At 33.6% G+C, this 22,339-nt stretch overlaps 2 protein-coding genes and 1 non-coding gene across 5 annotated transcripts in view; all 3 read left to right on the top strand.

Moving 5' to 3' along the window:
* LOC113518375 (syndecan) overlaps nucleotides 1-8,585 on the top strand; it is a 362,685-nt gene extending 354,100 nt beyond the window's left edge. For 2 of the 3 annotated variants that reach the window (XM_026903265.3, XM_031912982.2), the window contains exons 3-5: nucleotides 1,754-1,878; nucleotides 3,599-3,725; nucleotides 4,486-8,585. In XM_026903265.3, coding sequence (XP_026759066.2) covers nucleotides 1,754-1,878; nucleotides 3,599-3,725; nucleotides 4,486-4,658 — 425 coding nt within the window. In that variant the 3' untranslated portion in view covers nucleotides 4,659-8,585. Of the gene's footprint in view, nucleotides 1-461; nucleotides 619-1,753; nucleotides 1,879-3,598; nucleotides 3,726-4,485 lie in introns of those variants that run through there. The other variant, XM_026903266.3, reaches the window with a different exon arrangement.
* Nucleotides 8,586-11,187: 2,602 nt separating this feature from the next.
* Nucleotides 11,188-11,267, top strand: Trnal-uag (transfer RNA leucine (anticodon UAG)). Its single transcript has one exon. It is a non-coding gene; the product is annotated as a tRNA-Leu (tRNA).
* Nucleotides 11,268-18,281: 7,014 nt separating this feature from the next.
* Nucleotides 18,282-20,105, top strand: LOC113518485 (ice nucleation protein-like). Its single transcript, XM_031913266.2, has 2 exons — nucleotides 18,282-18,380; nucleotides 18,588-20,105. The coding sequence occupies exons 1-2, from the start codon at nucleotides 18,311-18,313 to the stop codon at nucleotides 19,898-19,900; spliced, it is 1,383 nt and encodes a 460-aa protein (XP_031769126.2). The 5' UTR covers nucleotides 18,282-18,310; the 3' UTR covers nucleotides 19,901-20,105.
* Nucleotides 20,106-22,339: the final 2,234 nt, after the last annotated feature.

Here is a 22,339-nt window from a genome sequence, read left to right as displayed (position 1 = left end):
TCTTTCACTTATAAAGATGATTTTCAATTTACATTGGTTTATTGGTTTTGTCATTCAAATCGTTGACTTAATTTATTACAGCCTTCAGTGTTTTATATACTTTCATAATACAATTTATTGACATTTTTATTTTTAATTGACAAATATTCTTTACTTCGTATTCTTACTTTATACTTAATATTTATAAATTGACTAATTATAATAACTAATTATAAATTTACTAACTACAATATCTATTATTAGACTCTTCACATTTGTGACTAATTAACTAATAATTTGGTCATAAATTAATTTAAAAATTCTCTGTAACTAAATTATTGGCAATTATTGTATTAATTACATTGACATGCAGGATGCAATATTCAAGATTTCTCATAAACAATAGAATGACATTAATACTGCCATGACCTTGAATTAACAAGCTTTTTATCATCAACATGCGCATTTACAATGACAGTAAATACCTATCCACGGGACAGTTCTTCTCTGGACGCTGTGGGATACAGTAATTTATATGTCATAGAAGGAAAATATTCTATAATATTAATAATTTAATAATTATCTCTATATTGTAATTTGTAAACTATTGAGTTGCCTGCAAAAGAGCAAAGGATTGTGGTAAGTTTTTTTCCTAATAGTGTTTAGCTGTTTGCTACGTTTGTAATAAAGTTTTTTTTTTTTTTACTTGCATGAATTCATTCATCATCATGCAAGCCAAAACCATGATCGATTATCATAATGTCATTTTATATCGAATAATTATTCGCATGCCTATTGGTAATATAGCCCTAAATAGTTGTATTATCTCATAAACCCATTAGTTTAGAGGTAATTACCAATTCATTTATGACATTAGTAAATCTCATTGTTTTCTAGTCATCATTTGATTTTTCATCGATCGTCGCCTCCTATCCATTCCGAACTATCCAAAGAGTAATAGGTCCCAAGTCTTCGTCATCTAATATGCCTATACTTAAATCTACTAACAATTTCCTTATATATCACTATATTATTAAAATTAACTTATATGTTTTACTAATCAATCACATGTACAAATATTACTAAATTATTAAATCTGTACTTATTTAAGGTTTTATCTAATATTTTCTTTTTAATATTTATATATTTATTGATTGACTGAATTAAATTTACGAGACAGATAACTAATAGGTAAAAAATTTAATATTCTAGCAGAACTAATTTGGTACTAATGCATAATATTTAGTTGAATGTAGTGATTTCTGTCTCTAACACAAATTGAATTTTAACTTGTCAGTACTGCTGTTGATAAGCAATTTTCCAATTAGAAGTATGGAATAAAATCATTTATTAACCAACTGCAAAAAGAAGACGTTCTCAATTTGTCTCTACTTTTTTTTTTTGTATTTACACAATTATTGTTGATGATATCGTATATCATCGACAATATTTTAATATTTCTAGGGTGTACTCTAATGTTGGTCGCATATCTATAGTCTATACATAACAATTTAGTAATAAATTTAAGAATTTGACAAAGAAATTAATCGGTCAAGATAATTTCATTCGTTTATGTCTAAGTTCTTATGTTACAATTAACACTTAGTTTTTGATGAATACAGTTGAGGTTATAACGTCAAGTGTGAATAAACAAATCAATTAAATAAATAGCGACTGTAAACCATGTGTACAATTACAGCCACTCTGAAAAGAATATCTTACTAATAAGGATAATAATTATATAGAATCTTAAATTACTTATCTAATATTCCAGCTCGCGTGGCCAAACCAAGTGAAGGTAGCCCAGACGTGGTCGTCGGTGGCGCGAGGGACACGCCACCCTCGCGCCCAGAGCAAACTGACATCAGCATCTCTGGTGAAGACACCAACCCTGATACTGTAAGTATATCTTCATTTATACGAGTCGATATTAATATACGTGGCAACTCCATTTAGTCCTGCAATGACTACAGTCTGGCAAAGATTTATTCTAGGATTCAGTAACAAGATCTGTAATTGTATCCTAGAATAAATTTTTACTAGAAATGTGAACTATTTAATTGATTATAATTAATTTTTAAAACAGAAATACCAAAATCTTTGGGTTTTTTTATACAACTTAGAATGGCAAACAAGCTGACGGCCCACCTAATGGAAAGTGATAACCGTCGCCTATAGACAAGAGCAGTACCATGGATATAACAGAGTATACTGTTTCGCCCATGACATAATAACAGAAGATTTAATATATCTTCTTTTACTATATTATAGTAAAAGACCTACAGCCCAAATATCATAATAAAGGTCACTACAAATATTTGAAAGACCTCTTTATGCTATAACTCAAGAGGCAACTGGCCATAGGTGAGAGAAGGCTAATGGATCTCTCCAGTAAATCCAAATATCTCCGTCTAGTAAAAGAACAATACTTCTTTTCTACGTACGATGTCGTAAGAAGTGTAGAGGGAAGAAGTAGAGTGGTAGTAGTAAGCTAAACCGTAGGCTAGACCCAAGTTTAAAGTAGGGCAAAAGAACTTTTCGGTAGCACAAAGGCCATAATTAAGACTTCGAAAAGCGAATCTGTATAATTTTCTTGGGACTTTTTATTTTAAAGTAGGGTATTGCCCATCAATGCTCTCACCCTTAGCTACGGTCATGGTGGTTTAATACCCTTTTATTTATTACTCATTGTATGATTGCACGATGTTTTCTGTACAAGTAATCAGTACGTTATGGTCTATAATTAAAATTTGAATTGTAATTCAATAATATATCTTTTTCCTTTACCAATACCACTGTGCTGTCCTCAATTATAATACATGTTGACATTTGCCTCATAGATATTTTGTATGAGATAGTGATTTTCTGCATAATTAGCTCCAATTTCCAAAATAATACGTGTTTTATGTTTTTTTAATGAATGATAATGGAATGGTAATCCCACCTGCATTAACAGTTTACGCTGGCAGGGCATTAATGAAGGATAATAAGTGAGAATCAAAGGGCAGGTCAGTTAGCTGAAGATCGTGATGAATACACTTGGAATTCAGTACGATGTTTTCCAGGGAGGCCACGGGGAGGTCGACCTGATAGGGTATATTGTTAGCAAAATGGGACTGGTAGTCCGCATTACTAACAATCCTCTCCCCCCGGTGTTTTATATTTTTTTTATGGATGAAAATGGCATAGTAACCCCACCTGCGCTATCGGTATACACTGGCGGGGTACCAGTGAGAGGTGATAGATGAGAATGAAAAGGCAGGTCAGTTAGTCCACTGTGAAGAATTGAATGATAAATTTGTCACGATAGTTTTCAGGAGGAACCGCGTGGAGGTCGACCTGATGGAGTATATTGATAGCAATGGGGACTAACCTCCCCATTACTAACAATCCCTTCCCCCCGATGGTTTATGTTATGACGTATGAATGTGCATTACTTTGGTATTGTAAGCTTTAATTTTGAAATAGACATCGTACCATCACTACACTACCAGATCTACACCTGTGATAGTCACAAATTTTCTTCCCAACTGTCATTAATTTAAGGATAAATTATATATAAAATCATAGATATCAGATCAATCATAGTTATTTACGATTTCTACTGTTAACATTCCAGGATCACGAGTCAGCCGGATCGAATATAGAGTCGGATTCGCGGCCAGCAGATACCGACGTCTTCATCATGAACGCGAAACCCGAAGACAGAGCCACCAGCTTCTTCGCGCAGCCTGGCATCCTTGCTGGTGTGTACTTTACAATAAATAGTTATTTGAGTTACTGAAAGTCTCTTACTTCATTATCAATTCAATCGTTAATTGTCCATTGCTGAACATAGGTCCCCTCCTTAGGCTGCCATAAGCAACGATCCAAAGATACTTGCATCCAACATGGATATCCCAAAATACATATGATGCCTAGAGTACCCCCGTTGTTATTCCTGAAGTTTGAAACTTTCCTGTCCTGTATTTTTACTGTTATAATCTTCAATTTAATTCTACCGTGTGGTCCCGGCATAGAATGGGCCACCCTTTCCTTTCCCATGGGTGTTGTAAGAGGCGACTAAGGAAACTTAATAGTCGAAGGATTAGCCGCAGCGTATCCTCTTAAAATATCACCAAAGCCTATATGCAGTTGTCTTACACTACTAGAACCCCCCTCCCTCCTAATAGGTAAAGGTCTTTGTTCAACAGCGAACAGTTACCGGCTGATATGACGAAGATGATGATTCTATCTTTCAAACAAAACACAGCACACAAAATATGCGTTTACAATTAATTTTAATTCTGTAAGTGTGAGATAAGTTATTGTAGTAGACATATGTCTAGTTATATACACATATCATACTAATGACGTATATAAAGGTCAATAGATAATTCACAAATTAAAAGATACCAATATGAATCAGCCTTAAATCATATTCTTATAAATAGTGTGTCCAGTAAAAAACTTTGATGACATATTTCAATCGTGTGGTATTTGAAATATCTATGTTTATGATTTCAGCTGTAATCGGAGGCGCAGTGGTTGGACTGCTATGTGCAATCCTAGTAGTCATGTTCATAGTGTATCGTATGCGCAAGAAGGACGAGGGCTCGTACGCCCTCGACGAGCCAAAGAGAAGCCCCGCCGCTGCATCCTACGGGAAGGGACACAACAACCGGGAATTTTATGCGTGAGACGACACCGAAACCACAACACCACAAGTTTATTAGTCAACCAACCAACCGAGACTGGACATAGCCAATGGACAAGTCTCAATTGGAACGAAACTTTTTTAAAAATTTGAATTGGTATTGCGTTCCATTTCACGCACTCTTCAATACACAATCACTTATTTCGTTAATGTAACGAAATCTTTATCTCCGGCCTTGTGCGTGAACGCCACCTTCCACAATGCTATTTTACAATTTTATTGTTTCAATACGAACATACATAATGTACGGATTGTACTGTAAAATGTACAAACTTGGTACATTTAGTAAAGTTTGTCTTAACGAAGAGTCAGAATGCAAATTAAGGGGCAGTGAAATGTTAAAATGAATTATCAATTTGAAGACCAAATTTTATATGTAAATTCGTGAGATAATGTTTCGGGCATGAACCGGAAAAATTTGTCTACGCCGCGTAACAACAAGTGAAGCACACAAAGTGAGAAAGCTTACTTGTATATACGTGCCTCACTCACACTAACATGACATATTAGCTGCGAATGCGCAGTCTGACAGCGTTGTAATAGTTGTAAATTTTAAGTAAAAATATCACACATGCATATTTTTTTGTGGTGTGGTCACCAAAGCTTCACTTGTGTGCACAATGAGGCGACGCGCGATTGTTTTTCACGTAGTTTTCAGTAACAATATACCCGAGTGTTGCTATGATATTCTTCAAGCTTCGAGACCAATGTTGTTTGAATGTGGAAATATCATTGTTTGATAACATTTGATGCTGCATGAAAGATCTAGTGTGTTTTCTGTAAAAAAATCAATGTGCCATCTGTTTTTTTTTTAACTGTAAATTGCCATTTTCTCTTCGCATAGACTAATTTATAAAGTCAAAATTTAAGCGTAGATTACGTCCATATCTACTGATTCTTTTTGTATGTATATAAAATAAGAGCATGTGTAATGTATATTAAGTCTTCAGGTGTGTTGAAATATTATTGCTTCAATTTTATCATCGAAATTATTAAACAAAATATTTCTAAATTTTTGGCTGTTATTTACATGAATGGTTTGCTTATTTTTTGACATTAAAAACAAATGTTATGTTCCTTTCATGCCTAGATAGGTATTTTTTTAATTAGTCTTATAATAATATCTTTATTATGTAATCAATTGGGTTTTTACGATATTTTAAGTACTTTAGTTACATAAATTAATTTTTTGGCTATGAATTGATAAAGGAATTAATTATTTTTTATTTATATCCTTTTTTATGTGTTATTAGTCTTTCGATAGTTATTAAAACTTTCATTTTGAAAGTATAATAACATGAAAGCTTAGTTCGTTCATGTGTAATTGGTATGTTTTATGTATTTTACAATAAATACGTAAGTATATAATGTACCTACTAATAAGCAACGCTTTCTTTATTTAGAATCAAATAGTTATCTTAGTAATTTTATATTTAATGAAATGTCAACCAACCGTAGTCTAGTGTTCATCAATAATTCGATTTTCTTTTTAGATTTAATTTAAAAGGCCCTACGTAATAATAGTGGCAACATTGCGATATCCTATCGAATTTTGTTTATGTCGTTATTTTAAAATTGCACCCTTTTATCGAAATGTTTTTCTAATCGTTTTAACATAATCATGATTATTTTTTTTTAAGGAAAGAAATTTAAAATGAGAATTCAAATTACGTTTGGTTTTAAACTTCGAACTTAGCCTAACAAATCAAGCTAACGTCCTAAGTAAACACACAAGATATTTTTTTATTGTAATTAACGTAAAATTGATTACATTTGATTACAGTTAGTGGCACAATATAAATGAAATACAAAATTTTAAGGATATCGCAGCGTCTTTGTCCAGAAGGGCCTCTTGATAGCTTTTAAACTAGGTTGTGCAACGAAAAACTATAACCTAATTTTTATTGTTTTTCCATATAATAGATAATCATGGTTTATCTATTTACCTGTTGTGCCATCTCATTTATAAGATTTCTTTTAATTCAGCCTACAGCTTTCGAAACGGTAATGCATGCTCTATCATAAATTATTGTTATTAACTTTTAATAATTTATTGCTGCTAAGGAGGTCAATTAATTTATGCATAAATTATGGAATAAAATAAGATTAATAATCAGTGTATTTATTTTAATTATCAATAAAACTGTTGATAATTAGAATATTATTCGCAGAACGCGAAAACGATGTTAATTCCCATCGATTGTCTTGTCAGCCTATAAAAATGTAAGAAAACCATACAACGTGTATAAAAATAATTATAATACCTATAAATTATTTCTACACACATATCCCAGTTACTGAAATTTTAAAAGAGTATATGCTTATTAAATATTCCATTATTTGTTAAATGCTCTTGTAACAAAATGGGGGAGCCACTATCTATGCAAGTAATAACGTCGATAAATGAACTTACTTCTTGGCAAGTGCTCATTAAAATTGGATGGATAATACCGAAATACGCTAATAAAGTACGTATCGAAACATTTCATGAGTAAAAAATGGTTTTAACAAAATACATGTAAATTGTATTAAGTCTGAAGACAGGCGTAAATAAATAGACTTTGTTTCAGCTTATGTCAATTTTTATAGACTAAAACAAATTAAAAAATAGAACACAACATAAAAACATGAATTCTATCAATTGTATATAATTTAGAGTAAATATATTGCAAATCTGCATCGGGCGATTTTTTCCGTACAATTGTGTGAACACGAGAAAAAATCGCGAAAAAATCGCGCATTGAACATTCACAATGTATTTTAACCGTTACACCTATTTATTTTTATTTGAAATGGCAGCTAATTTAAGCAATTTACATATGATACAATCAAATTCACAATACATTCCTTGCGGTTTCATTAATAAATTTGAATAAGCTGTAGAGGGCCTAGGCTCGCCTAGTATTAAGGATTTGTACATTGTATTTGTAAATTCTTTTAGATTTTAAACTAAATAACTATGCCTACAGTAAATATATCCTATAGTTAATTACATTTACCTACGCAGACAACAGAAAATAAATTTTGTTACTACTTATTTTCTGCGCACTTGAAACATGCGATGTTAGTACATGAGACGGTGACCAGATGTCGCTAATGTGTTATACTCCTATATTTTGTATCCTAATAAACGAAATATGTATCCCTTTATAAAGAGTCTCATCTGGAATCTGTCTTACATTTAGAGTATATTAAAATGTATCATTTTCATGAAAGTAGCTTTGTATATTATAAATTATAATAAGTAATGCTAAAAAAATAATATCTAATAATTGGAATAGTTGCCGAATGAAAAAATGCCCCAAATATGTATATTGTTTGAGGGATTGTAATCATCATTATGTACCTACCTATATTTTTCTATTAATTTTTATTATATACTTTGGATATTATTTTCAATATTATACTCGTAGGTATCTTTAAATACATGACAATATTACGTTACTTTTAAATAAGACGTGTATAATTTTTAATTTAAAATTTCATTTTATTAAAATCCAAATCAATTATTCGCTTCAAAAAGCAGTAAGTATTGATTATTATCAATTTATCATCATACTTACTGAAGCTTTGTGTATACAAATTAAGGTTTTTGGTCACTAAACAAAATTAAACAAGAAAAACCATTCGATAATTTAGAAGTTTTGCTTGAAATTATCATTAATTACAAAATAATCAACAAAAATCTCTAGTCGCGTTCCTAGCGCCATCTAGTATTTCTTGTCTAAGTGTGTTCAGTGACCAACCAGCTTAATAGTTTTGTATACGCAATATATGTATGATTTTTTTTAATAAGTCAAATAACGTTGGTTGTTTACGCCTGTTAGTTTAGGTTAGGCTATACAAAATGGATGTCCACCTTGTAAATAGTGCTCCTTTACACATAGGTAAATATACAGGTCATTATGAATAGCATGTGTTTTATTTTATCCTTCATGAGTTCGACATCGTTCTAAGCATACTCCTATAACAGTTGTCAAGTCTCCTACCAAGCGTAGGAACTACTGCCAAACCCCCTTATAGAGGGGAGAAAGGGATTGTTAGTAATGGAGACCAAAAATTCCATTGCTAGCAATATATCTAACCAGGTCGACCTTCTCGTGGTTCCCCCTGGAAACTATCATGGTTAATTCCTGATGAATTCATCATGATGGGCTAACTAGCCTGTTTTCATTCTCATCAATCACCCTTCACTGGTGCTCCGCTAGCGTATCCCATTAGCGCAGGCGAGGTTACCATACCATTTTCACCCATAAAAAAAAACCCTTATAGAGAAAGCCTATGTTTAGCAGTGGATATTTGACGCCAGATACAATAAATGGATGTGTTCCTACAGAAATTATACAAAAAAGTTTTCTTAAATTTAAATTTTACGAGTTACTAACTTCTACCCATACTTGGACTTCGTCCATAAAAAGTATCCTAGTCCATCCCGTGTATACCAAATTTCATAGCTGTTAAGGCGATATAAGGTAAAAACAAACAAACTCACTTTCACATTTATAATATTAATAAGGGTGTTACTTTGAGTCAGACAAATATAATATATGTATATAAATAATATACATAGATATATAAGTATATAGTAATTCATATAAGGCGAAACAAAATCTGTCATTCCCTTTTTTATTACACCTATTGGTGTAAATTAACCTATTAATTAAATTAACAAAATATAAGAATGCAAAACTAATAGAGATTGATTAATCGATTAGCTAATGCTAATCAGTCATCGTCATCATACCAGCTGTTAACTTTCCACTGCTGAATCCTTTCCCTTGGGATATTGCCCCCAGGAATAGTTGCAACAGTTGACTGGCTCGATTACTCAGTATTCCTCAAGAATAATAGATCTCTTTTAGAGAGAAGCCCATCCTTGCTTACAAATTGTTAAACTAATCGCAGTATCTTTTAGAATATAATATATGTAAATATAACAATGTTAATTACATTTATTGGAATCAGAATCCTCTCTAATTCTTAATAGTTCTTATTATTATGCTAATACGTGTTATATAGTGGGTTTGTTTATTTGTTACCTCTTAGCACTTTAATAGTAAAAGCCTTTGCATGTAGTCGCAAGTAAGAGCATAGTCTTATTTTTTAATTTTTATTTTCGTAATTTTTTTTTACTTTTGCTCATGGCGCACATTTGTGTTTATTTATTGGTACGAATTTGAACTGCGGTTTAATACAACGTGAAAGTTTATCAATGAAAGTTTGGGTTTGCTGGAAGAAAACTATCAGAGTTAAGCTCGCCTTTGTACTTTTGTTTACCTCTGTCATATTTTTATAACTAATATGTACAATAAAGTATTAAATAAATAAATAAAAATGGATAATGATTTTGTACATAAATCGTCTGCTTGGGTACCTCTATCCCATACTTGTCCCATACAGTTGAGTTTGTATAGCTGTGTTTCTGTTTGACGAGGGAGATAAGGCAAAAAAATACACAATACACAAGTATAACATCTTAACCCTCAGGAATGGCAATGCATAAAAGGTACAGTTTATGTCTGTAGGCGACGGTTACCACTTCCCATCAGATGGGTCGTCAGCTTGTTTGTCATTTTAAATTGCATCAAAAACATCAATAGCTGTCAGAAACGCCTGATATTAAGAGCTGAGCAATTATAATGAAGTCGCGAATTACATTAATAAAACTTGTATTAATTTAAATCAATACATTTTTCTAAATTAATTTAAATTAAAAGAAAGTGTTAACCTCACCTGCTCAGTTTGTTTTATTTAAATTATATCATTTATTATAACTTCGTATATCTATAAATAATAAATAGTACACAGCAGAACAACAAGACTACTGGGGGGGAAAAAATACTACTAATAACACTACTGAGAATCCCATTGCTATCAATATACCCAACCAGGTCGACCTCCTCGCGGTTCCCCCTGGAAACTATCATGGTTAATTCCTGATGAATTCATCATGATGGGCCTGGCCTGTTTTTATTCTCATCTATCACCCTTAACTGGTAACCATTTTCACCCATAAAAAAAAACATAGGACTACTGGGGGAAGGGTTTGTTAATAATGCGGACTATCAGTCTTATTGATAGCAACATACCCTATCAGGTCGATCTCCACATGGCCCTTCTGGAAAATATTGTGCTGAATTTCAAGTATATTCATCACGGTGGACTAACTGACTTGCCTTTTCATTCTCATATCTGTCATCTTTCACTGGTGCCCCGCTAACGTATACCGTTAACACAGGCGAGGTTACCATTCCATTATCATCCATTAAAAAAACATAGAAATACTAATAATAAACATAAATAATAGACTACGAACGAAATAAGATACGAAATAAAATTCGTGACTAAACATTAAAATAATTATTAAGAATGCATCAAATAGCTTCATAAGTTATTGTTAAATTAAAATAATACGAAAGACTATGCACACATCGCATTATATTAATTGTCAAATATGTAACGATCGGTAACCTTTTCGTAACTTATATGATAATTTCATTTATTTTTGTCTAGGTAGCGTGGCCGAGTGGTCTAAGGCGCTGGTTTTAGGCACCAGTCTTAACGGGCGTGGGTTCGAATCCCACCGCTGCCATAGTCTTTTTTCTGTAATTTTATTCTTTTATTAATTTACTAATATTGTAACTAATTTATTATATTCATAAATAATTTCTTTTAATAGATAATATTTTATTTAATCCATTTTTCTTTACTTCATTTTTTATTCATTAAGGTTTACGTAAAAAAATTGTATATTATTTTTAAACTGCATTCTATCAAATCAAAAGTACCTATATAAAAATTTATTTATTTATTTATAAAAAATAATATAATTAAAAGCATGACCTAAAATCTAACACAGGGCACAGGCATTCTTTAAAAAAAAAAAAGGTGTAACCGATGTCAACGCGAGATAACGGATTCCACACAAATAGTATATTTGGACCCAATATTGAGGTTTTGCTTATAATTCGGTTTTAAGTTATAAAATTTTATAAATATAGGTGCTGTATAGCGTGCTCTTTTTTTATAGTAATATATTCTATAATTCTACTTTACACTAGTTAATACCAGTAATAAATGTAAATATTTATACAGATGTTTGATTTTTTTACCTGTATTATTCCTGCGCAATGATTTCATTATAACCAAAACTCAATGATGATTTTAGTAGTTTATTTCATCAAATAGGTACCATATTTCTTCCTGAGTTGACAACATTATGGCGGGAAAAGGATATTTTTCTTTTAGTACAGTAACGTCCCACCGATGAGCAAAGGCTTCCTCCTATTCTGCCGTATTATATTTGGATCAACTAGCGGAATATAGAATAATTCGATCATTCATCCAATCACTGTTGAGTGTACCGTTGAATTCGACTCGAATGTTTATAAATGAAAACAACATCCTAAATAGGCACTCAATATTGCTATTCACTTTGATTTATTAATACGGGCCTTAGGAACATTGGTCCTTTGTTTATTTATTAATTAATTTATTTTTTAGTATTTAGTTTTACTTTTGTTTCATTAGTGACATCTAGATAGGAATAAAGAGAAATATATTACATTTTTGTTTGCTCTCTCGCCACTTGGAGACTCGTCATATTCGATTATGTTATTATTATAATTTACTCGTATACTATCTACTTTTAAAAGATCAAAAATAGCGATTAAGTGTACTAATCAGGCCTTTAAATAAGTAGTGCGATTAATCAGTGAGAGAAAAGAGATTTATGTGGGTTATTCGAGGTGAGCGCCGATGCTCGGACTCGAATCGATATCGTATCGAATAAATAATTAATCGACGTCATTTTGTAGACAGCGGAATACATCCTTTAATATATTATATTAGCATAAATCTAGATTAATAACATTAAACAGATATAACCTATTAGACAAAATACACAGAGGTAAAAACCTCTATGTATTTTTGTAAATAACCTGTTACCTATTTTGTCTAATATCTCTATACTGGGCAGGAAGGGATTGTTAGTAATAGAGACTGAGAATCCCATTGCTACCAGGTCGCTCTCCTCGCGATTTTCCCTGGAAACTATCATGGTTAATTCCTGATGAATTCGTCATGATGGGCTAACTGGCCTGTTTTCATTCTCATCAATCACCCTTCACTGATGCTTCGCTAGCGTATCCCGTTAGCGCAGGCGGGGTTACCATTCCATTTTCACCCATAAAAAAAATATCTCTATACTATATATGTACTATGTATTCTATGTACTTTACAGATCTCTAGGGCTCCATAAAGCTAATAAGGATACGATCCGCTAGAATGAATAAATGGGTACTAACAATAAACACATTGCATTACAAAGTATATCTGTCAAATAACAAATGTAAAGGAATGTATTTTGGCGGGAATTATCTGTAAAATAAAATTGAGTAAGTATTAATTTTTAATATTTTTGTCAATTTGCAGTAGAATTAATTCAGTTTTAATTAAAAATACTTATTTTTCTTAGATTGCAAAATAAAACTTACTACTATTTTTTTTATTTTTTTTATGGGTGAAAATGGTATGGTAACCTCGCCTGCGCTAATGGGATACGCTAGCGGAGCACCAGTGAAGGGTGATAAATGAGAATGAAAACAGGCCAGTTAGCCCATCATGATAAATTCATTAGGAATCAACCATGATAGTTTCCAGGGGGAACCGCGAGGAGGTCGACCTGGTTGGGTATATTGCTAGCAATGGGATCTCCATTACTAACAATCCCTTTCCCCCTACTTACTACTATTTGGTTTTACATTGCTATAAACAAACTCACTTTCACATTTATAATATAGTAAGGAGTAAAGATTATACGGCCAATATGGCGTCATAAGACATAAATAAAGAAACGAAGCAGACTAGATACACCAGTGCTCTAGCACTTCTCTAGAAGGAATGTACAAAATAAAACTCTATACGAAATTGTCCAGTCAACATGGCAAGACATGCTGATCTACTATTACATTATGCATTTAATGAAGATTTAAATAAATAGATATATACTCACTATAGTCAGACGAAAGCCTACATTAGAAATCTGATTTAAATCGTGAGGCATTGTCAAGTTGATATTAATGATCTAAAGATGATGATAATTATTATCATTTTTCATACTACCGTTAGTCTCTATAGATATATTACTCTGTAAATATATTTGCGGACACTTGTGAGCCTAATCCATGACCAAGTTATAGATACAATTGTCTCCAACTGGGAACCAGTTCTTGCAAGAAAGAAAAAGTTTGCAACAACAACTTATGGTGACAGGGAAAGTCATACAAACTATAAGTAATCAACTAAAAGATAAACAGTGCCTACCCATAATCTTAGCAGCGAACTAACTATAGTTACGGGTCCATAATTTTATGTTTAAATGTCATGAATTTTGTCCAATTTTTGCAATTTAAAAATATATGAAACGACAAATATGTCTGAATACAAAAGCATATTTATTTGTATATTTTAAAAGCTATATTACAGTTAATTGCCGTGTAGTCCCAGCATAGAATAGGCCACCCCTTCCTTTCCCATGGGTGTCATAAGAGGCCACTAAGAGAAGATAGGGGATGGGCAGTAGCGTCCCTCCTAAAACATCTCCAAATTACTTGGAGTTAAACACTTTTTAATAATAAAAAAAAATTAACCAAAAAGGAGCAGTGGAGATCTAATTCATTTAATGTAAGGAAATATTTTACCTTTAACTGAAAATTTAAAAGTCACTGTTAATCTTACTAATACATTAAAATTGTAACTTAACGTCTGTACCCATATGAGAGATAAATAAGAAAAGTTAATATGAGAAGTTTTAATAACACCAAAAAGTGCCAGAACAATAATTTTTAAAAAAATTGTCTGTTTATCTGTCTGTCTGTTTGTATATTTGTTCCAGTATCACGTAAAAACTACTGAACAAAATTGAATGCGGTTATTTACAGTGTGTGTTTCCGAAGCGCTTGATACACCGTCTAGAATTGCTATATTGGTTTTATTACTTCTAAAATCAACATGTATAAAAAGCTAGTTTGTAAAAAAATATATTGTAAAAATTCTAAATATTGTAATAAATTACGTTCTAATTATTGTTTTATGTATTTCCCTATAAGATATAGTATATTTTAACAAAATGAACAACAAGGTAAACTAATATGAAGTCTATTATTTAAAACATTTTTTTTTATACCACGAACGAGGCAAACAAGCATACAGCTGTAATCTAAACATACAGCCATATTTCTGTTACTAATGGCATCTTGTGGGATTCTTTAACTGCTTTTATTTACTACAAATTTATAAGAATTAAAATATTTTTTACATCTTGTTCGTGTTTATAGTATTACCTTTCGAGGAATATATATTTAAATTGCTTAAGATAAAGAAGAGAATAAATTAAAACTAGTAATTATAAGTATTATTTGAAATTAAAATATGTTAATTTATTAATGGTATTAAAATTATAAAATATTAGTAAGATAACAAAAAACAAGCTTTTTAGACCAATACGAATATAATACCAGAGGGAGACTTTGTACAAAAGTCGATTGCTTGGGTACCTCTGTCCTATTCGTGTTTCTACCGTGAAGCAGCTGTGTTTGCATGGCTGTGTTTCGATTTGAAGGGTGGGATATGACGTGAATTTACTGGGTACAGAGGAAAAACACCTGAGTCCTTAGGAATGGCAACGCAGGGGGGGTATCGAGGGCGAAACAGTATACTCTGTTATGTCCATGGTACTGCTCATGTCTATAGGCGACGGTTACCACTGTCCATCAGGTGGGCCGTTAGCTTGTTTGACATTCTAAGTGGTATAAAAAAGAATTAAAAAATTACTTAAAACTAATCTAGCCGTTCTCAAGTGGCGTGCTTACTAACGAACAGCGCTAAACTTTTATTTATATAAATTATTTAACATTGTAGCGGTACTTGACTTCAGATGGACGGACAATCATATGATTTTTTGTTCAGAAATACCTAATTCCAATATTCCATCAATCTTCCTATAGTAGGTACAGCCAGTTTGAAGTTTAAGTCTGATTAGACATCAGAGAGCACATTGACCTCTAGTGCAGTTAAAGATCGTGACATGGTGTATTTTATTTTAATTATCTTTTCATAATTTTAATAATACCGTTCATAATTAAATCAATGTAACACATTAATTTAATTATTAAAGTCAGAGAGTAAGAATATGGCAAAGTAAATCGATTAGTCATTGTACATTTCTCCCTCTCTCCCTTCTTGAAATATGGGCGACCTCGTTAACGCCGAGCTAAATATGCTAAACCAAATCCAATTAATAAGTTTAGGTACATGATAGATACTTGACTTATTCTTTTTAATACTACTTAGAATGACTACAAGTTGATAATGGAAAATTATAAGGCTGAGCATATGCTAAAACAAAAATAATGCACAGCATAGTATATTACCATCGGGTAATACGTATATATTGGCCTAACAAACGGATGTGGTAAATATCAATCATTTAATATAATTGAAGTGTAGCATGTGTACACGATGTGTGGCCCCCGTGTAGTTCCGGTATAAAAATAGGCCACCCCTTTCTTTCCCGTGGGTGTCGTAAGAGACGATTAGTCGTCGGGAAGGAGAGGGATGGATAAGCAGCGTCCCACTTAAAACATGTGCAAAACCTAATTGCGGTTACCAATCCGCCTGCCAAGCATGGCAACTACCAGCAAAACTTCCCAAGGGAGAGATTTAAGTCCAGCAACGGACAGTTAAAGGCTCATAATGATTATAATGATAGGCGATATCGCAGTGGCCGACAACCTTTCTCTGCCATCAATATCTAAAAGAATCCAATATACCTATAAATATCGGAATCAATTCAAATCCCAAATAAAACCCATCCGTATAGCAGGAATTTATTGACAGTTGTGTCGCAACTATGTATCAAACCATACATCGTGATTTAAGTAAAACATTGTTGAAAACTAACACTTAATCTTTGACCGATTGTGCGAGTAAATTAAAAAAAAAATACATAAAAAAAATATAAAACATTCTCAATATATACCGTATGTCTTTGACTGATAGCAAATTAAAATTAAAAAAAAAGCTTTGGCGCCAAAATAATAAAAAAACTATTCAGAACGTGCATGTGTAATCTGTGCCGGCACTACAACGAATAACAGAGCCATATTCTGACAGATTCGAATCTAATTCTAATTCTGCATCTGAAACAGAATGTGTATGCCTGTATTCGCAAAATAACTTGAAAATTACCATTTCAAAATATGAGTACTATGTCGCACGAATTTGGGAAGTTTTTAACCCAATTACTTATAACACTGAAAAAATCGTGTTTCTACCGTGAAGCAGTTGTGTTTACATGGCTTTGTTTTGGTTTGAAGGGTGAGATACGGAAATGAAATTGCAAAATACAGAAACATAATACATGAATTCGTTGACCCAATAAGAGAAAACTCTTAAATAAGAAGAAGACATATAACACCTTAATCCTCAGGAATGGTAACACATTAAAGGAATCATGAGTGAGACAGAGGGAGACTTTATACAAAAGTCGATTGCTTGGGTACCCCTGTCCCATTCGTGTTTCAACCGTGAAGCAGTTGTGTTTGCATGGCTGTGTTTACTACTTACTTATATACTTGTAAAAATAACACAAAAATGGTTTCATTTTTGTGATTTCCGTATTTACATTAAAACGTATTCTCTCTGTTATAACGAAATTCCTATCAAAAACTTGTCTTTTGCATCGTATATTATATAGTACATTACCGAGACAAATTACCGTTTGATGTATAAAAGAAAAAGTAAATATGCAAATTTTTTATGTAATAATAAGTTATGGGTACACATGATGGTATATGGTAACCCTCACATGTATAGCTCATAAATATAAACAGTACCATTGACACCATAAAATACTCTGTGACTCCCATTGTAGGCCTTATGTGAGTAGTTTTCTGTGGACTAAGCTATTATACGTTCATTAATATTTAACCTTATTCCCTAATAGAGCTATCATTCAAAAAAAGAAGTTACAGGAAACGAAAAAAAAAAGAAGTCATGATAAATATCATTAATATTATAAATGTATAATTAATTTGAAATATAATTTCTACGCAAAATTAATTAATATACCTGTCCACTTATAAAATATTTTCATTTCTCGTTTATTATTATTTTTTTATAAAAAATCATAAACTCAATTAAAAAATCAAAACAAATTAAAAAAATGTTCTGCGATTCATTATTTTGATACTGCCAGGAACGAGTGTAGATTTTTTACATTAAAAAAATACATAACGTACTCTCCTACATTATAAAAATACGGTTTGAACTTTAACTCCGCAACATCGGTCAATGCACTCAAACCAGCTATGCAACTATAATCCCATGATAATCGTTCACAAAAATCAACCTTTACACTCATCTGTTAAAGTTTGCAAATTGAACGTCGCCGATTAATCTAATCTTTATAAATTTATGACTGTCCATCAACTGATTTATCTAGGTGAAGTTCACTGTTTTTGGGCCACTTGAGCGCGGGAGTGGTGGTCTACCATCAAAGTATATAAACGCGGAGAAATGCTCTCACTTTATCCACTCAGCTGTTTCATTTCGCACAATTAACTATTCGCAAATATGGCAGCGAAATTACTAGTAGCTGTGGCGCTCTTTGCTATGTGCCAGTCCAGCCCTGTTCTTATAAACGGTAAGATTTGATTTTTTGCAAATTTAATGCATAGTACTGTATTTTTATTATTGTCACTTATTATTATCAGTACTCAGATTTACTACGACATATTATATTGGCAATTTTAAATAAAGTCTAATTTAAATAAACTATATAAATAGTCTGAGACTACTTTTAATATTCTTAATGTATTTTTATTAATTTATTTATGGTTTTACTTTACAGGAGTACTATACCGTGATGGACGTGGCTTCTCTATCGGCCAGGGCTACAGCAGCACTTATGGTGGCATCAGTCAGGCGTCTGGTTCAGCAAGTACTAGCGGTGGTTCCGCTCAAGCCTACGGCAGTGGATCCACTGGCGCTCAAATTGCCCGCAATGACGGTTTCGCAGAGATCTATCCCGGACAAGCCGTTGCCCAGGCACAAGTTTACGATGCTCCTGAAATACCCTCATATGGTTCTGCTAAAGCAGTAGCTGAGGCCCAAAATGGAGCACCATACTACCCTGTCCCAGCTCCAGCAACTGTCATCACCTACGAACAGAACTTTGAAGTGCCCGCTGAAATCAGTTACGAAATCCCCGCCCAGGGTCCAGTCTCTGCTCATTCATCTGCTGTTATGAATGGCAATTCCGATTCGGCCATTTCCTCTGCAATCACCAATGGAGCTGGGTCAGCTCAATCTTCATCTCAAACCCAAAGAGGCATTGGCAGCTATGGTATTACATCTTCCAACGCGAAGACTTTCGGTTCTGGTTATGGATCCGCTGCATCAAACGCTAACAATGGGTATGGCTCTGCCGTAACTGCTGCCAGGACTCAAGGAATTGGTGGATTCGGTTCTGCCTCCTCACAAGCTCAAAACGGCGTAGGTTCGGCTCTATCGACAGCTCAGACTCAATCCAATGGTGGATATGGTTCAGCCTCTTCCACAGCAACCAACGGTGATCTCGAATCTACCATTGTCGCTGCCAAGACACAAAATTATGGTGCTAATTATGGATCGGCTAACGCAAACGCCAATGTAAATGGTCAATACGGTAGCGCTATCTCATCTGCTAAGACGTCCAACAAGAAAGGTATTAGCTGGCGTTTCGGAACCGCGTATGATAATCCATCTGGATCTGCTAACGCCCAAGCCAACACTCAATCCGGATACGGCGCTGCCAAATCAACTGCTCAAACATACAACAATGGTTTTCCCCAAGCAGGATACGGATCCGCCAACGCTAACGCTGACGTAAATGGCGCTGGTGCTGGCTCTGCTAAGTCTGCTGCTAACACTATGGGTGGATATGGATCCGCTATCTCTAGTGCCAACCTTGGCTCTGGTTACGGATCAGTTAAGTCCGCTGCCAACACACACGGATCAGTGTATGGCGGTTCAAGAACCGCTGCTGACGCTCAGAGCTCTGGATTCGGCAATGCCTCTTCGTCTGCTAAAACTCAAGGCTTAACAACTGGCTACAGGATCGCCAACTCTGCGGCCAACACATCTGGTTTTGGATCCGCTCACGCCAAAGCCCAGAGTATGTAAATACAAGTTTTACAACTCTATAAGCAATGATATTAAGACGACTTCCGGCTGTTGGAAAACTTGTCTTGGTGTTTTTGCTACAGTTTTATAGCATTTATAGATTAAGTATTTATTTATTTATTGAATGTGTCCTCTAGTTCATTTGAAGTCTGAACATTTGATAACATATTTTGAGACTGCTATTTATTTACGAAATAAAGAAAAATAAATTTATTTTAATTGTTTTAATATTCTATATAATAGCTACCTATGATCTTTTTACAAATAGTAATAACCATTTCATTAATTGCATATATAAAAGATATAGCGTTATAAATAAACGGTTCTGAACCACCATAAATGGCAAAGTACAATATTTCCGCTTCATAAACGAGTTGAGGTACTCATAGTAGAAGCTGTTGACTGATTTAGCGTAGAGATGACCTCGTCCATCAAACATATAGAATATAAAATCTATCAATAAGCAATTACATTAATTGATATGAGCTATAAAAATTATTTAAATTAAACGCAAGTAATCTAGTAGTTATATTTTTATAATATATATGCTAAAATTATAGTAACCGTACGTTATATTTTATGTATATATTTATCTATTTACACTTTCTTGTACGAATCACAAAAACGCCAACTCTTTATTTTCTGAAATATTTTAGCTACAAAAATTTTAGATTTTACTTACAATAAAATTGCTACTTCAATAGTAACAAAATAAATATACCTACACCAATGCGAGAGTTCTTTTAATAGATGATAATGAAATGGTAACCCTACCTGCGCTAACGGTATACGCTGGCGGGACATTAGTGAGGGATGAGAATAAGAAAATAAAAAAAGACAGGTCAGTTAGTCCATTGCGATGAAAACACCTGGAACTCAGCACGACGGTTTCCATAGGTGATCACGTGGAGATCGACTTGACAGGGTATATTACTAACAGTGACACTGGTATTTTTTATGGGTGAAAATGGTATGGTAATCCCGCCTGCGCTAACGGTATACGCTCGCGAAGCACCAGTGAAGGGTGATAGATGATAATGAAAACAGGCCAGTTAGCCCATCATGATGAATTCATCAGGAATTAATCATGATAGTTTCCAGGGAGAAACGCGAGGAGGTCGACCTGGTTGGGTATATTGCTAGCAATGGGATCAGTCTCCATTACTAACAATCCCTTTCCCCCCGTGAGACTGGTATTTCATATTACTAACAATAAATGCGAGAGTAAGTGCTTTTTATCAATTGTAGTAAGAATTATCATAATAATTCTACGAATTGGCGAATATTTTAGAGCAGAAAAAAAAATACAAAATAATACATATTAAATGTTTCTTCAGACTCGGTAACGCGGACGTGATATCGCTGGAGTTGCGGACGTTCATAGTCAACTGTTGCAGTAACCGTTCATTAAACATGAAAAGGTATCATTTTTGAAGTAATTTTTTTTTTTATACAACTTAGAATGGCAAACAAGCTGACGGCCCACCTGATGGAAAGTGGTAACCGTCACATATAGACATGAGCGGTACCATGGACATAACAGAGTATACTGTTTCACCAATGATACACCCCATGCGTTGCTATTCCTGAGGACTCAGATGTTATTCCTCTGTACCCTGTAAATTCACGCCATATCCCACCCTTCAAACCGAAACACAGCCATGCAAACACAACTGCTTCACGGTTGAAACACGAATGAGACAGAGGTACCCAAGCAATCGACTTTTGTATAAAGTCTCCCTCTGGTATCTTGTTTTTTTACAACACAGGGGGCAAACGAGCATGCGGCTCACCTGATGGTAAGTGACTACCGCCGCCCATGGTCACCCACAACACCAACGGCATTGTAAGTGTGCTGCTGGCCTTTTAAAAAGGAATATGCTCTTTTCTTGAAGGTTATGATGTCGTATCGGTTCGGAAATACTGCTGCTGGAAGTTGATTCCAAAGAGTGGTTGTTCGTAAAAGAAAGTGCCTTGAAAAACGCACGGTAGAAGACCGCCACTCGTCCAGATGGTTTTGATGAAACTTTAGTTAATGGCGGGTTGTACGGTGGTGAAATCTCTATTTCTCTCCTACTTACTACTACAGATTCTGTTTAATGTGAGGCTGCACCTTCTAATATTAAAAGTTGCCATTGTCACATTCATTATACACGATCTCCATCATGGGCTACCAAAGTTTCTATCCACCAGAGGGAGACTTTGTATAAAAGTCGTTTGCTTGGGCACCTCTGTCCCATTCGTATTTCTACCGTGAAGCAGTTGTGTTTGCATGGCTGTGTTTCGGTTTGAAAGGTGGGATATGGCAGTGAATTTACAGGGTACAGAGGAATAACACCTGAGTCCTCAGGAATAGCAACGCATGGGAAGTATTCCTAGAGGTTCTTAATTCTACTTATTTATTTTTATATTACTCGATATTTTTGTGTGTTTGATATG

Source organism: Galleria mellonella, unplaced genomic scaffold, assembly GCF_026898425.1.
Source record: "Galleria mellonella isolate WM207_F2 unplaced genomic scaffold, CSIRO_AGI_GalMel_v1 utg171, whole genome shotgun sequence".
In the NCBI taxonomy this organism is placed as follows: domain Eukaryota; kingdom Metazoa; phylum Arthropoda; class Insecta; order Lepidoptera; family Pyralidae; genus Galleria; species Galleria mellonella.
The sequence above is the reverse complement of the archived record's forward strand: the minus strand, read 5'-3'. Positions and strand labels throughout refer to the sequence as shown.